This window comes from Meles meles, chromosome 11 (genome assembly GCF_922984935.1).
Source record: "Meles meles chromosome 11, mMelMel3.1 paternal haplotype, whole genome shotgun sequence".
In the NCBI taxonomy this organism is placed as follows: Eukaryota; Metazoa; Chordata; class Mammalia; order Carnivora; family Mustelidae; genus Meles; species Meles meles.
In genome coordinates, this window is record NC_060076.1 from 9,772,375 (window position 1) to 9,786,739 (window position 14,365).

The following is a 14,365-nucleotide window of genomic DNA, read 5'->3' on the forward strand; positions in this document are numbered from 1 at the left end:
AGCAGGCTTCCTGCTGAGCAGGTAGCCCCAATGTGGGGCTCCATCCCAGGACAATGGGATCAGGCCCTGAGCCGAAGGCAGACGCTTAACGACTGAGCCACCCAGGCGCCCCCTGTTTCCTTACTTTTTATCTCTTTAAAATAGATGTTGAGTATAGGGTGGGGTGGTTAGGTTAGCTATTAACAAGTTAGGTAACTGATCAGTTATTTCAATTAGCAATAATCGCGCCTCGGATAAACCTCATTGGCTACGATACTGCCACTGCACAAAGCTGATGATCAGTTATTTCAAATTCTCAAGTGATGGGGCACCTGGCTGACTCAGTTGGTGGAGTATGTGACTCTTGATCTTGGGGTCGTGAGTTCAAGCCCTGCGCTGAGTGTAGAGATTATTTAAAAAATTCGAGGTGACATGATAATATGAAAGAAATTTGAGGGAGAAGGCCTGTAACATTAATGATCTGGGAATGACTTTACTGGTAATTGTGAGATATATTTTAGTGCTTTTTTTAGACTTGAGATCTGTGTGCTTGGCAGTTTCGCTTACACTTTATTTCTTCTTGTAAGTGTCAGTATTTGAGGTCTTCTTAATTACATACTTCTTTACACATTTTGCTCTCAGTTTTATTATTTTACTCCTTCGCCGCAGGAATTTGTAATCAGCATATATTGCCTTTCTTTTGTAGTTTTATGACCTTTGTGAACTATTCAGAACTGGAGGTCAGGTTCCTGACACAAACTACATATTTATGGTATGTAAACCCCAATGATACCACATACTTACTTAAAATGGAAAGGATCTGACTTATTAAATTACACAACAGTTTCATTTTCATGTGACATTCACTATTTAATTATATGAAAAGGTGATGCTGTACTTTTTTACATTTTTGCCATGTTATCCAGATGAAAGTAATTGCGTTAGTAAATTGGCATATGCATAGGACTGTGTTGTAGCCCAAGTAATGGTTGGCAGAAAAATAGTCCAGAACCACCCAACTTTAAGGCACAAATCTTCGATTTCCTGTTACTTCATCACATTTTTTTGAGCATTCATTTTCATCTGTTACCATTCTGTGGATTAATGAATATGTGCACATACACATTTGCTATTAAGGGAGATATTTGCTTACTTTGCTTTTGGAATGTAATGTTACTGTTGAATTTTTCCTAAATCCTATCACTTTCCTTCCTTTTAAAGGTTTCTGGGTCACTTTCCTATTTTTAGCTACTTTCCTAGTGATCTAACATTGTCCCAACTAAAACAGTAATGGGAGTGTAAGTAGTATGGCTTCACAAGCAGTTGTTAGATGCACCACTGAACCTAGAGCACTGTTATAATTATGGTATCTGCTTTTTCAAGAACACTGTCTCTGCAGATCCGTAGTTTTCTGATACAGTTAAGGTGATTTGGGGGGCACCTTGACTCAGAAGAGCATGTGACTCTTGATGTTGGGGTCGTGAGTTTGAGTCCCATGTTGGGTATAGAGATTACTTAAATAAATAAATATTTTAAAATAATAGAGTGATTTTTGAAATTCATTTTAAAGATTTTGATTCACATATGACCTTTTAGAAACATTTGCTAATGTAGGTAATAGAGAACTGGAAAAATGGTGGTTTTGTAGGGAAGATCCTTGAGAGACTTGCATAGCAGGTTCCTGAAGGCCTCCTGAATCATAAGACAAGCACATTTAGTAGAGACTGCTCATATACTTTGATTTGAGTTTTTTTGTTAAAACCTAGTGTCCAAGTAATTCAACATGTGACTTCATTTTTGTCATTTTTGACTGTGTCTCTTGGTTTGTACACTTAGGTATAATTCTAAAAAATATTATGGCTATTGTATTATTTCTAACTTTAAATTTTTACTTTACAGGGTGATTTTGTAGACAGAGGTTACTATAGTTTGGAGACCTTCACTTACCTTCTTGCACTAAAGGCTAAATGGCCTGATCGTATTACACTTTTGCGAGGAAATCATGAGAGTAGACAGATAACACAGGTGTATGGATTTTATGGTAAGACTTTCTATTTCTCTGATTCTGAATATTGTTTTACTTTCCTCGTTGGGAGAAAAGCCGTGCAAGTCATACAGTAAAATTGGAAATACAGATCATTATTGTTTTCCACTTTCTCAACCTTTAACTCTTCCCTCTTCTTCCCTCAGTCAATTGAGAACCTTACCATGTAGTAATAACTGTTTTTAACTTTTTAGCATACATTGTCCTAGATCATTGCCTCAAAGTGTGGTCTACAGTTTACCTCAAATGAATCATTAGGAGTGCTCGTTTAAAAGGTACATTGCTGGGACCCCACTGAAAACCTTTTGTGGGGGAATCCTAGAATCTGCTGAATGTGAATGTTCTACACTTCAAAGTTTGAGAACATGTGTGTGTGTGTGTGTGTGTGTGTGTGTAAACATATATGTGTGTGTACATACCTGTTTTTTCCACTTAATGCCACCAGCCTTTCTTCACTTCAGTGATGTTATTTTTATAGCTGCATTGCATTACACTGTATGGATGTACTATAATTGATTAAACTTGTATCTTTACCATTGGACATTGAAATTGTTTGTTTGTTCTAAAGATTTTACTTATTTATTTGACAGAGATCACAAGTAGGCAGAGAGGCAGGCAGTGGGGGGTGGGGGGCAGAAGCAGGCTCCCTGCTGAGCAGAGAGCCCAATGTGGTGCTCGATCCCAGGCTTGAGCTGAAGGCAGAGGTTTAACCCACTGAGCCACCCAGGCGCCCCTGGATTTGTTTTTAAGGTGCTCTTATACACATAACTGAATGAATATTCTTTTACATGTGTTTAATATTGTAGTGTATAATATATATAATTACGTATGTATGTGTGTGTGTATATCTATCTGTCTATCTATCTGCTTCATCCAGAGAATGCTAGAACCTGAGGGGTCAGAAACAGAACTTAACCTTTAAAAGCAAAATATCTGCTTCTTTCAAACTTTTATATGGTTGAAAGTTTTAAAAAATGTGGTAAGGGGAAAAAAATGAGGTTAGAGTGATAGTGGAAAAATTGGACAGCCACATGCAGAAGAATGAAACTGGACCATTTCCTTACACCACACACAAAAATAGACTCAAAATGGATGAAAGACCTCAATGTGAGACAAGAGTCCATCAAAATCTTTGAGGACAGCACAGGCAGCAACCTCTTCGACCTCAGCCGCAGCAACTTCTTCCTAGAAACATTGCCAAAGGCAAGGGAAGCAAGGGCAAAAATGAACTATTGGGACTTCATCAAGATCAAAAACTTTTGCACAGCAAAGGAAACAGTCAACAAAACCAAAAGACAGCTGACAGAATCGGAGAAGATATTTGCAAATGACATACCAGATAAAGGGCTAGTATCCAAAATCTATAAAGAACTTATCAAACTCAATACCCAAAGAACAAATAATCCAGTCAAGAAATGGGCAGAGGACATGAACAGACATATCTGCAAAGAAGACATCCAGATAGCCAACAGACTATCTGGCTCAATGAAAAAGTGCTCAATGTCACTTGGAATCAGGGAAATACAAAACCACAGTGAGATACCACCTCACACCAGTCAGAATGGCTAAAATTAACAAGTCAGGAAACAACAGATGTTGGCGGGGACATAGAGAAAGGGGAACCCTCCTACACTGTTGGTGGGAATGCAAGCTGGTGCAGCCATTCTGGAAGACAATTTGCAGGTTCCTTAAAAAGTTGAAAATAGAGCTACCCTACGACCCAGCAATCACACTACTGGGTATTTACTCTAAAGATACAAATGTAGTGATCTGAAGGGACACATACACCTGAATGTTTATAGCAGCAATGTCCACAATAGCAAAACTATGGACAGAACATAGATGTCCATCAATAGATGGACAATTATCATATGGAATCTCTAATATGAGGAATTTGAGAGGCAGAACGGTGGGGAGGGGGGTTGTGGGACATAGGGAGGGAAAAAATGAAATAAGATGGGACCGGGAAGGGGATAAACTGTAAGAGATTCTTAATCTCACAAAACAAACTGAGGGTCTCTGGGGAATGGGGGTAGGGATACGGTGGCTGGGTTATGGCATTGGGGAGGATATGTGCTATGGTGAGTGCTGTAAAATGTGTAAGCCTGATGATTCACAGACTTGAACCCTTGGGGCAAATAATACATTATATGTTAATACAAAATTTTTTTAGAAATATTTTATTTATTTATTATTATTTTTTAAAGATTTTATTTATGTATTTGACAGACAGAGATCACAAGTAGGCAGAGAGGCAGGCAGAGAGAGAGGAGGAAGCAGGCTCCCTGCTGAGCAGAGAGCCTGATGTGGGGCTCGATCCCAGGACCCTGAGATCATGACCTGAGCCGAAGGCAGAGGCTTTAACCCACTGAGCCACCCAGGCCTCCTAAATATTTTATTTATTTGACAGACAGAGATCACAAGTAGGCAGAGAGGGAGGCAGGGGAGGCAGGGGCCTGGGGGAAGCAGGCTCCCCGCCGAGCAGGGAGCCCGATGGGGGCTTGATCCCAGGACCCCGAGATCATGACCTGAGCCGAAGGCAGAGGCTTAACCCACTGAGCCACGCAGGTGCCCCGACACAAAAAATTTTTTTAAAAAATGAGGTTAGGAAGCTCTTTGAAGGAGATGGCAGAACTGTTGAGATTATTAACATGAATTTCCTTAAGCCTAATTGAGGCAGATATTGAGATATTTGAAAATACTAATTTCATAACCCTTTATTTTTATTTTTTTAGATTTTATTTATTTGACAGAGAATACAAGTAGGCAGAGAGGCAGGCAGAGAGAGAGAGGAAGGGAAGCAGGCTCCCTGCTGAGCAGAGAGCCCAATGCAGGGCTCAATCCCAGCACCCTGGGATCATGACCTGAGCTGAAGGCAGAGGCTTTAACCCCCTGAGCCACCCAGGCACCCCAGCCCTTTAGTTTTAGATCTTATATTTTGGATTCTTTTCTGTCATAATAAAGATAAGCTAAGCTCTCTCTTTTTTTTTTGGTAAGCCATTATCAATTACTAAACTGAGAAATTTTATGATTTATGATTTATTTATTTATTTAAAGATTTTATTTGACACAGAGAGAGAGAGAGAGTGAGAGAGAGAACACAAGCAGGGAGAGTGGGAGAGGAAGAAGTAGGCTTCCCACTAAGCAGAGAGCCCAATGTGAGGCTGTATTCCAGGACCCTGGGATCATGACCCGAGCCCAAGGCAGCCGCTGTGACCCACCTAGGCACCCTGATAATTTATGATTTATATAACTTTGTTTATAGTAATTGAAAAGTTAGATGGCTAATATTTGTTTCATTTTTACAAGTTACTTTTGATTTTCACTCACAAAATATCAAGTACCATTTAAAATAAATGTTTTTGATTTTTTTAAAGATTTTATTTAGTTATTTGACAGAGAGAGATCGCAAGTAGGCAGAGAGGCAGTTGGGGGGGGGAGCAGGCTCCCCACTGAGCAGAGAGCCCGATGCAGGACTCGATCCCAGGACCCTGAGATCATGACCTGAGCCGAAGGCAGAGGCCTAACCCACTGAGCCACCCAGGCGCCTGAAGTTTTTGATTCTTTTTTGCAAAATAGTCAATAGTTTGGATAGTACAATACTGTGGCGTTAACTTAGTAAAAGCAACTGGCTCTGAGATTAATATTATAATTACATCCCAAAATTTGACCCACATTTATCAATGTAGGATAAAGGGAGAGAGGAAAGAGGACTTTTTATTTTTATTTTTTTAAGATTTTATTTATTTATTTGTCAGAGAGAGAGCACAAGCAGAGAGTGAGTGGCAGGTAGAGGGAGAAGCAGGCTCCCCACTGACAAAGGAGCCTGATGCGGGACTTGATCCAAGGACCCTGGGATCATGACCTGAGCCAAAGGCAGATGCTTACCTGAGTGAGTCACACAGGCATCCAAAAGAGGACGTTTTAATCAAGATACCTTGACTGAAGAAAATGACAACAGCACAACATCTAGGATTGAATTCTCTTGTTCCCAAGCTGTGCTGGTCTGTTATTTTGTTTAATAAAAGGAAGCCCACTAGCTTCTCAGGCAGGAGATAGTTTTAGTTATCATGGAAGTTAACATTGATTTTAAAGTAGTAAAAATGTCCATATATAGCTATTAACTATATTGAGCCTTCAGTTCACACTGATAAACACATACTGAGCAGTTATTGTGAACCAAACGCTTTGCATATGTATAAAGACGAGGAAGAAAGATTCTTGCCTGCAAGCTCAGCCCAATGTTAGTGCTCTCATGGCAAGTTTACTAAAGGATCTTGCTTCACACATAGAGGAAATTTAGAAAATCATGAGGCTTCACCATACCCCATAGTCTTCTATAGCATTTTCAGTTGTACTTATGGCAATAGTGATGTCAAGTATTTGTTGTTTTTTTTTTTTTTAACTAAGGAAGAAGTCAATTAGAATTTCCATGATATTAATGGAAGAAGATCCTTATATCCTATTAACTGTTGTAGACAACAGAGAAAGTGTTCAGCTGGGAATATGTCAGAACCTGATTGGCGGTCTGTCTCCAGTGATGACTGCAGGTGTACTTACTGGAGTTCAAGTATTTCATTGTGCAATTTGCAGAAAATCTTAGAATAGACAACTTAGGCCTGAGAAATGTTGAGAGAGGCATCTCCAATACTCCTATAATTAAGGGTCCTCTGATTTGTTTGATCATCCTACTAGAGTAAGGTGGTCACATTAAATAAATTACTCTGACAGAATTGTGCAGTATGAATAACACAATAGGCTAAAGCATTTGTTTTGGGTTGTATGATTTTAATAGTTAGCTCTTTCTGATCATAGCATTTTTTTTTTAAAATATTTTATTTATTTAACAGAGAGAAATCACAACTAGGCAGAGAGGCAGGCAGTGAGAGAGGAGGAAGCAGGCTCCCTGCGGAGCAGAGAGCCCGATGCGGGGCTCGATCCCAGGACCCTGAGATCATGACCTGAGCCGAAGGCAGAGGCTTTAACCCACTGAGCCACCCAGGCGCCCCACAGCATTTTGATCAATACCTTGAGCTGCTTTGTAGGGGCACTTCTGGAATGAAAAGCAGGACCACATGCTTAGATTAGGTAAACGCAAGTCTCCTTCATGGCTCCACGTGGAAGACCTAACAGCTCATAGCTTGCCATCCTAGTTAAACTTCTTTAGTATTGGGTTCATTCTTCATTTTTATTGGCAGCTTTAGAACTTTACTAATGAGAAACTCTTCGGTTTCTTTCACAGATGAGTGCCAAACCAAATATGGAAATGCTAATGCCTGGAGATACTGTACCAAAGTTTTCGACATGCTCACAGTAGCAGCTGTAAGTTTATGTAAATCTTTGTAAAACCTCAAGTATTTTCCTGTCAGTAACCCTTTGCATACTCTTGCCCAATTGCCATCTCAATTATATTGGCATCATTAACATTCATTGATGAATTTAGATATGACTGAGTTTTCATTATGCTTTCAACTCTGTTATCCTTTTTGCTAGTTAATAGATGAGCAGATTTTGTGTGTTCATGGTGGTTTATCTCCTGATATCAAAACACTGGATCAAATTCGAACCATTGAACGGAATCAGGAAATTCCTCATAAAGGAGCATTTTGTGATCTGGTTTGGTCAGATCCTGAAGATGTGGATACTTGGGCAATCAGTCCCCGAGGAGCAGGTTGGCTTTTTGGCGCAAAGGTCACAAATGAGGTAAAGCCAATATTTTTTGAATAATGGTTTGTTGGTTGCTAATGGACTACTTAAAAAACTATGGTGACTATAGATAACAACCTTCTGTTTTTCATCTAGTTCATCATGTATGTCTTTCCTTACTGGTTAGATGAGATGATGTAATGAAAGCACCTCCTTCAGTATGCATCTGCTAATATGTATAAAATAGATGTTTTTTTTTTCAAATATTGCAATTAAGTAATATAATAGCAAGGGCAAGATAGGTCATATACATATGTGTGTGTGTGTGTGTATACGCACACACACACACACACATATATATAAATTTTTAAAAAGATTTTATTTACTTACTTGTCAGAGAGAGAGAGAGCAAGAGAGGGAGCACAAGCAGGGAGAATAGCAGGCAGAGGCAGAAGCAGCCTCTCTGCTGAGCAAGGAGCCCAGTGTAGGTAGGACTTAGTCCCAGGACCCTGGGATCATGACCTGAGCTGAAGGCAGAGGCTCAACTGACTGAGCTACCAAGGCATCCCTATATATAAATTTTTAATATATTTTACAATTTAGATTAATTGATGTAAAACAGTGTATTAGTTTTAGATGCACAACCTGATGATTTGATAGATATATCTGTATCTATATATCGCGAAAATCCAACTTTTGAAGTTCAGCTTTTTTTTTTTTTTTTAAGATTTTTTTTTTTTTTTTTATTTGTCAGAGAGAGAGCGTACAGGCAGTCAGAGTGGCAGGCAGAGGCAGAGGGAGAAGCAGGTTCCCTGCTGAGCAAGGAGCCTGATGTGCCAGGACACCAGGATCACGACCCAAGCTGAAGGCAAGCGCTTAACCGACTGAGCCACCCAAGCATCCCTCAGCTTTTTTTAATTAAAAAAAAAAAAAATACACACATACACATTATATATGGACATAGGGATGAGCTTATATTGGGAAGTAATCCAGCACAATGGAATTAGAGAATTAGGTTCAGCATAATTTAGGTTAATTATTTATGTGCTCTGACCCTGTGTTTCCTTAAGTTACAAAAGAAGAATAAATCTCAGAATTCATATAAGAATCATACTAAACCCTCAGTAAATGATAGATATGGATAGCAACATATTTTTTCATTATACCATAAAAACTTTGTTTCGTATCTAATAGTGTTTACAGAACACTTTTCTTCCAGAAACTTCTAATAAATTATGTGACTGTGTGATTTCTATAACTTAGGCCAAAGCAGCTCTATTTGTCTATAACTTTTGGAAGTAGTGGGGATAACTAGTAGAGTGGGTTCTATAATCATGAGAACTTTAGTAGTAAAAGGATTTATCTTTTTTATTTATTTATTTGTTTATTTATTTTAGAGAGGGAAGAGGAGGGGAGAGGGGGTGAGAGAATCTTAAGCAGGCTCCATGTCCCGTGTGGAGCCATACAAGGGGCTTGATCTCACAGCCCTGAAATCATTACCTGAGCCAAAATCAAGAGTTGGGTGCTTAACTGACTGAGCTACCCAGGCACCCCTATACTTTATGTAAATATTGTTTTCGTGTGTGTGTGTGTGTGTGTGTATAAAATATATAGCATGATTTTTCTTAAGTGTGCTAGATACTTAACAAAACCTTTCTAAATTGCAGTTTGTTCATATCAACAACTTAAAACTCATCTGCAGAGCACACCAACTAGTGCACGAAGGCTATAAATTTATGTTTGATGAGAAGCTTGTGACAGTATGGTCTGCTCCTAATTACTGCTATCGTTGTGGAAATATTGCTTCGATCATGGTCTTCAAAGATGTAAATACAAGAGAACCAAAGTTATTCCGGGCAGTTCCAGATTCAGAACGTGTTATTCCTCCCAGAACGACGACGCCGTATTTCCTTTGAGGCCTTCGCCCATCCTGCTGACCCATTTTTCCTCCCTCTTCTTACCCCAACTTTCGTGTATTACCCTCTACAATATACTTTTTATCGAGCACTTTGCTGCTGAAATGCTGCCTCTTGCCTTTTTTTTTTAATTTTAAATTATCTAAATTTATTGTTTGTTATGGTGTCTATAGCAATGTTTTTCTATCAATTTTCTCCCCCATCCCATCCCCACCTTGGACTCATTTGAGAAGACTTGAGAAATGTCTTAATACTCTCACACTGCTGCATGTAGCTCTTGCTTATTTACTGGTCTGGGGGAAACAGGATGTGTTTCCTCTTTTTTTAAAAAGCCAATTGACAGAACAGACTACCCTGAAATGCTCCTCCTTTTGTATCATTCAGGCTTTTGTTTTAGTTTGGTAAGTTTTAAGAAATTTCAGCAGCAAAGTTGTTATTCAGTGGGCACGATGGACTGCAAATGCCTCGAGTTATGTATACCTGTCCCAGCTGTAAACTTCATTGTCCTTTGTTGGATGATATTTTAAATGGATATAAAATAAATTGGTCTAAAGGGCTGCCCTCCTTGTTGTGTTTTTAAATTTTAGTTAAAACTGCTATAGCTTATGACTTTGTACAGTAAGATAATTGTATTGATCTTTTTTCAGATTCCTTGTATTTTTTAATAAAGTAATCTTAAATAAAACCCACATAGGTTAAAGTGTTAGAAATTTTAAACAGCTTACATTGTTAGTTTAAAGTTATTCTCCCCTCCCACCCCCAAATCAGAGTTTTTGACCCTTTGGTTATTGAGTTTAAAACTTCAACTGAAATTCAGTACTATTTATTTAAAAAAAAAAAAATCACTAAACTGTGCCTAAAGAACATAACTGCCATATTAATGTTTTGGTTTATATTCTCTATAGTAATAGAAAAACATTTAATATTTGTAATGCTGATGTGTTCATTTGATACCAGTTAAGTAGAATGTGATCGATCCAGTTTACAATCTATCATGAGTATCATTAAGTAAAATCTGTGTACTTTTCAATAGGAATCATTCTCCTCTTGCTGTAACACTTGACCTTAACTTTTAGAAAGTGTTCATTTTTTAACTGCAACTGGAAAGGTTGAAAAGTCAGGACTCTTGTATTTGTGAACTGTAATTTGAAGCAAATTTTAAAAAGTGTAGAAGGAAACAAATTGTCCTTTTTTGTAAAGGTCTGTGATACCGTGTTTCGGCTTTGTGTAAGTAATTTGAATATCCAAAGGGTGTGATGATCAGTTCTTTATATGCAACTGTCCACTTAATAAGGACAAGTGTTCCAGTGTCTCTTATGACTGTGGTCATAAATGATGTTGGAATTCACTATTTTGTGAAATAGTTGGTATCCCTTTACTACTATAATTAATTTTTGTCATTCCAGGAAATCTTTGTGAAGCCAGCCAATTAATAAAGCACTTTAGTATCTGTTCAGGTAGTTTTGAAAACCAACTTTTCCCCTTCAGGATAAGAACTTCCAGGTTACCTAAAAATGCAATAAAAATCTTTATAGTCTAAGCTTCTTGGCACATAGTTTTTCATCAGGGTTTTTCTTTTATTAAATGAGCACAATAATAGTTTGATTTTTATTTTCTGCAACCACCTAGCTCCTTGTTTAGTTTTTAATTGTACAGCTATACGAAAGAAGTGGCTAAGACATTTGCTGCACACACGTGAACTGTTGGGTCAGTAGCTTTGTGTTACTGCCCTGACCCCAGTGTAATTCAGGGGGAAAGGTATTTTTTATCTTACAGGGATATGTAGCTATGTATTTTACTAATTGTGAAACACTGGAAATTAATGATGCAGACAACTTGGTGTGGTCTTTGAACAGCTCTCTGCAGTGTTTTTTTCTGTTACCATTAATTGTATTTAAGTGCTTGCTCTCCTCTGCTTTTAAGTTGTACCAATAAAATCGGTAACCTCAGCCCTCCCTTCCCATTTGACACTCCTTAGCTTAGAATGATGTAGTTGTTTTAGTTATCCCTGTAATGTGACCTTTATTTTTAAGTCATGGTGTACTGCATTTGTTTGTCACTAGTTGGGCATGTGCCAATAATATTCTGTCCATTCCTTAACTGCCATCTCTATTTTGTCTGATTTTTTTTTCTCTTCAGCTGAGTAATGGCTTTTTTTGCATGAAAAAAAAAATAGTTTTTACTATTAGACATGTAAAGGGAAGAGAGAGTGAATGTATTGGACTTTGTAAGCCTAAAAGGAACATTTGGATCCCTCTACTAAATAAGGGCTATGTACGATATAGAGTAATCATGTAGTGGAAGATACTTGGAAGTCATAGCTTTGTAGGCAGGAGGCTCTGTTACTCCCTGTATGTAGGCTGAATGTAAAATCCTTTATGTTGTATTAATGGGGGTAATAACTATTTTTATTTGCTGATGATAATACTTGGTTTCTAATAAAGTGTCCTAGGCTCTAGTGAGAACTGTCTACTTTTAATTGCCAATCACTCCCTTTCCCTTTTCCTGATATGCTCTTGGCTAGCTTTTTATAGGTTAATGCTTTTTCCTGAAATATCTCACTACTTTAAATGTGTTCATTTGGGTGTGACCCTAAACAGTCTGGATCAAGAGCACATCTAATATGCAACCTGCGTCAGCTCCTGTTCCATCTGGACGACCAGAACTGTTGGAAGATTGTGACGTCTTAAACTCTGGGTTTTGCTTTTAAAATAAGGTTTGAAATATTGTTCATTGCATTCAGATTTGTGTGTTTTTGCTTTGTAAGCCCAACACCAGGTTTTGAAAATGCCTGTATTGCGAAAGCAAATCCGAACTCTTTCTGAGCCTCTTTCGTTGTCAGAAATAGAATTGCTTTCCATCAGCCGCCAGAAAATTGTGTATCTGGAGTTGAAGAGATTTAACAGCACGAATCCAGATTTTTAAATGTAATTGTTTTTTTAAATGCTAATGTTTGTAAAGCACCTTCACTTCCTTGGGTGAAAGGTGCTATATTCTCTCGGTGTAAATTAATAAAAAGATTATAGGAAGTTTGTCAGAAACTTTTATCTAATGCATAGTCTGTAGCCTGTCCCGACAAGTTAGCATTTTATATAACACAAATTAAAAAATGCTTATTCCTTCACTTGGTTGCTTGACTAGTAAACAGAAGTGAAACTTTCTCTTGTTCTGCATTTGACTTTGAGCTAAGTGTTCTAGTTCTTTAAAGGCAAGTTTCATTGTTATGCCCTGGACCCAGTGCCCAGAACCATGCATCATGAGATCATCCCAACTCTTTCAACTGTGTACAGTGCGCCTTCATGCTGATGAAGTATACAGTAGTAAAACACCAAAAAGCATTTGGAAATTCCCCTGGTGTGGTGCCAGACACTGTAGATGCCGGGGGGAATGTTTGTTCCTTATTCTCCTCCTCTTAATTTTCTATTTCCTTATCAATCAGTTGGTGATTGCCTTTCTTACCCTCATGAGAGATTATGCTGGCTTGGATCACTCAAATATTTCCTTTATTCAAATTGCATGAAATTTATGAGGAGTTTTTTCTGTGTATCAATAAGAATACTTGCTACATACGTATATTCCACTAAATCCCTAGACACCCACTATTGTTCTTAGCACTCTGCTCTTGTGTATAAATGGGAATGAGATCTAAAAGACTGCATGGAGGCATTAGGGAATAGTGTAAAGAATATAGGCTCTGGGATCAAATCTAGGTAAAAAACCCAGCTCTGCCAGGCAGTAATAGCTAACTTAGGTAAATGCTGTATGTGCCCTATTTTGTGTTTACCTTTACCATGGTTCTATGACTGTATTACCTGTCCCCGCCTCCCACCCCTTGTTCCCCTTCGGATGAAGGAACAGATTTAGGATAGGTAACTTTGCCAAGGTTGCATAGGAAAGGTGGAACTTGAACCTCTTTAGGGCATATGAGAACACATCTTAAACCCTCTTAAGTCATCTTAAGCAGTATTGGTTATTGTAGCTGTGTGACACTGCGTGAATTGGGTTCTCTGGATCTTCTGTGTCTAAAATAAGAGAGAGTACCATACAGAGTTGATCTCAGGATTAAAAATAGCACACGTAAAGAACCCAGTCCCTGGCCCAAAGCTGCCATTTATTGAGGGCTCATTGTAATATATCATTTTAATTAAATGTAGGTGGGAAGTAATAATTTAAGGCAATATATAATTGCTAATACAGTGTAGCTTATGAAAGTACAACAAATTTGGAGAAGAAAGTGATGTAGAATGGAGTAATTGGGAAAGCTTAAAAGAAGTTTGAATTAAATGTGGACAAGAATGGTGGGATGTACATTTCTTATTTAGTAAAAACACAGAAGCAGAGATTATTAGAACTTGCATGTGACATGAAGATAGGACTTGAGGGTGCCCCTTGGGAAGGCTTAAGAAGTGAACACAGAAGCTCTATTGGCAGAACCATATATCAGGAGTTGGCCAATTCTGAAAGATCTTGAAAACCACACAGAATTTTAATCCCTGTTTTTAAGAAATGTAATGAGTGATATTGCAAGATTAGTCTCCTGGTGAGTTGATGGCCCTCCCCACCAGGACTCCTATTCCACCTGCCACACTCTTGTCTGACAAATTATTCTGTCCCCTCTTTTCTGATTTGGTTGAGATCAAGGCTATTCACAGTTTGGTGATTTGGGGATTACATAAAATGTTAATTATGGGAACCAACAGACATTGGGCAACATTTCTTCCCTTGTCAAAGTCATTTAAGAACCCCCAGTACAATTTATTCTTTCATAGAAGGAATGTCA

At 38.2% G+C, this 14,365-nt stretch overlaps 1 protein-coding gene and 1 pseudogene across 1 annotated transcript in view; one reads left to right on the plus strand and one right to left on the minus strand.

Annotated features, from left to right (window-relative positions):
* Nucleotides 1–12,746, plus strand: part of PPP6C (protein phosphatase 6 catalytic subunit) — a 41,755-nt gene extending 29,009 nt beyond the window's left edge. The window contains exons 3-7 of the mRNA XM_046022529.1: nt 686–751; nt 1,879–2,020; nt 7,266–7,345; nt 7,517–7,726; nt 9,337–12,746. Of these exons, the coding sequence (XP_045878485.1) occupies nt 686–751; nt 1,879–2,020; nt 7,266–7,345; nt 7,517–7,726; nt 9,337–9,585 (747 nt within the window). The 3' untranslated portion in view covers nt 9,586–12,746. The remainder of the gene's footprint in view (nt 1–685; nt 752–1,878; nt 2,021–7,265; nt 7,346–7,516; nt 7,727–9,336) is intronic.
* LOC123953608 lies at nt 103–273 on the minus strand (annotated as a pseudogene).
* Nucleotides 12,747–14,365: the final 1,619 nt, after the last annotated feature.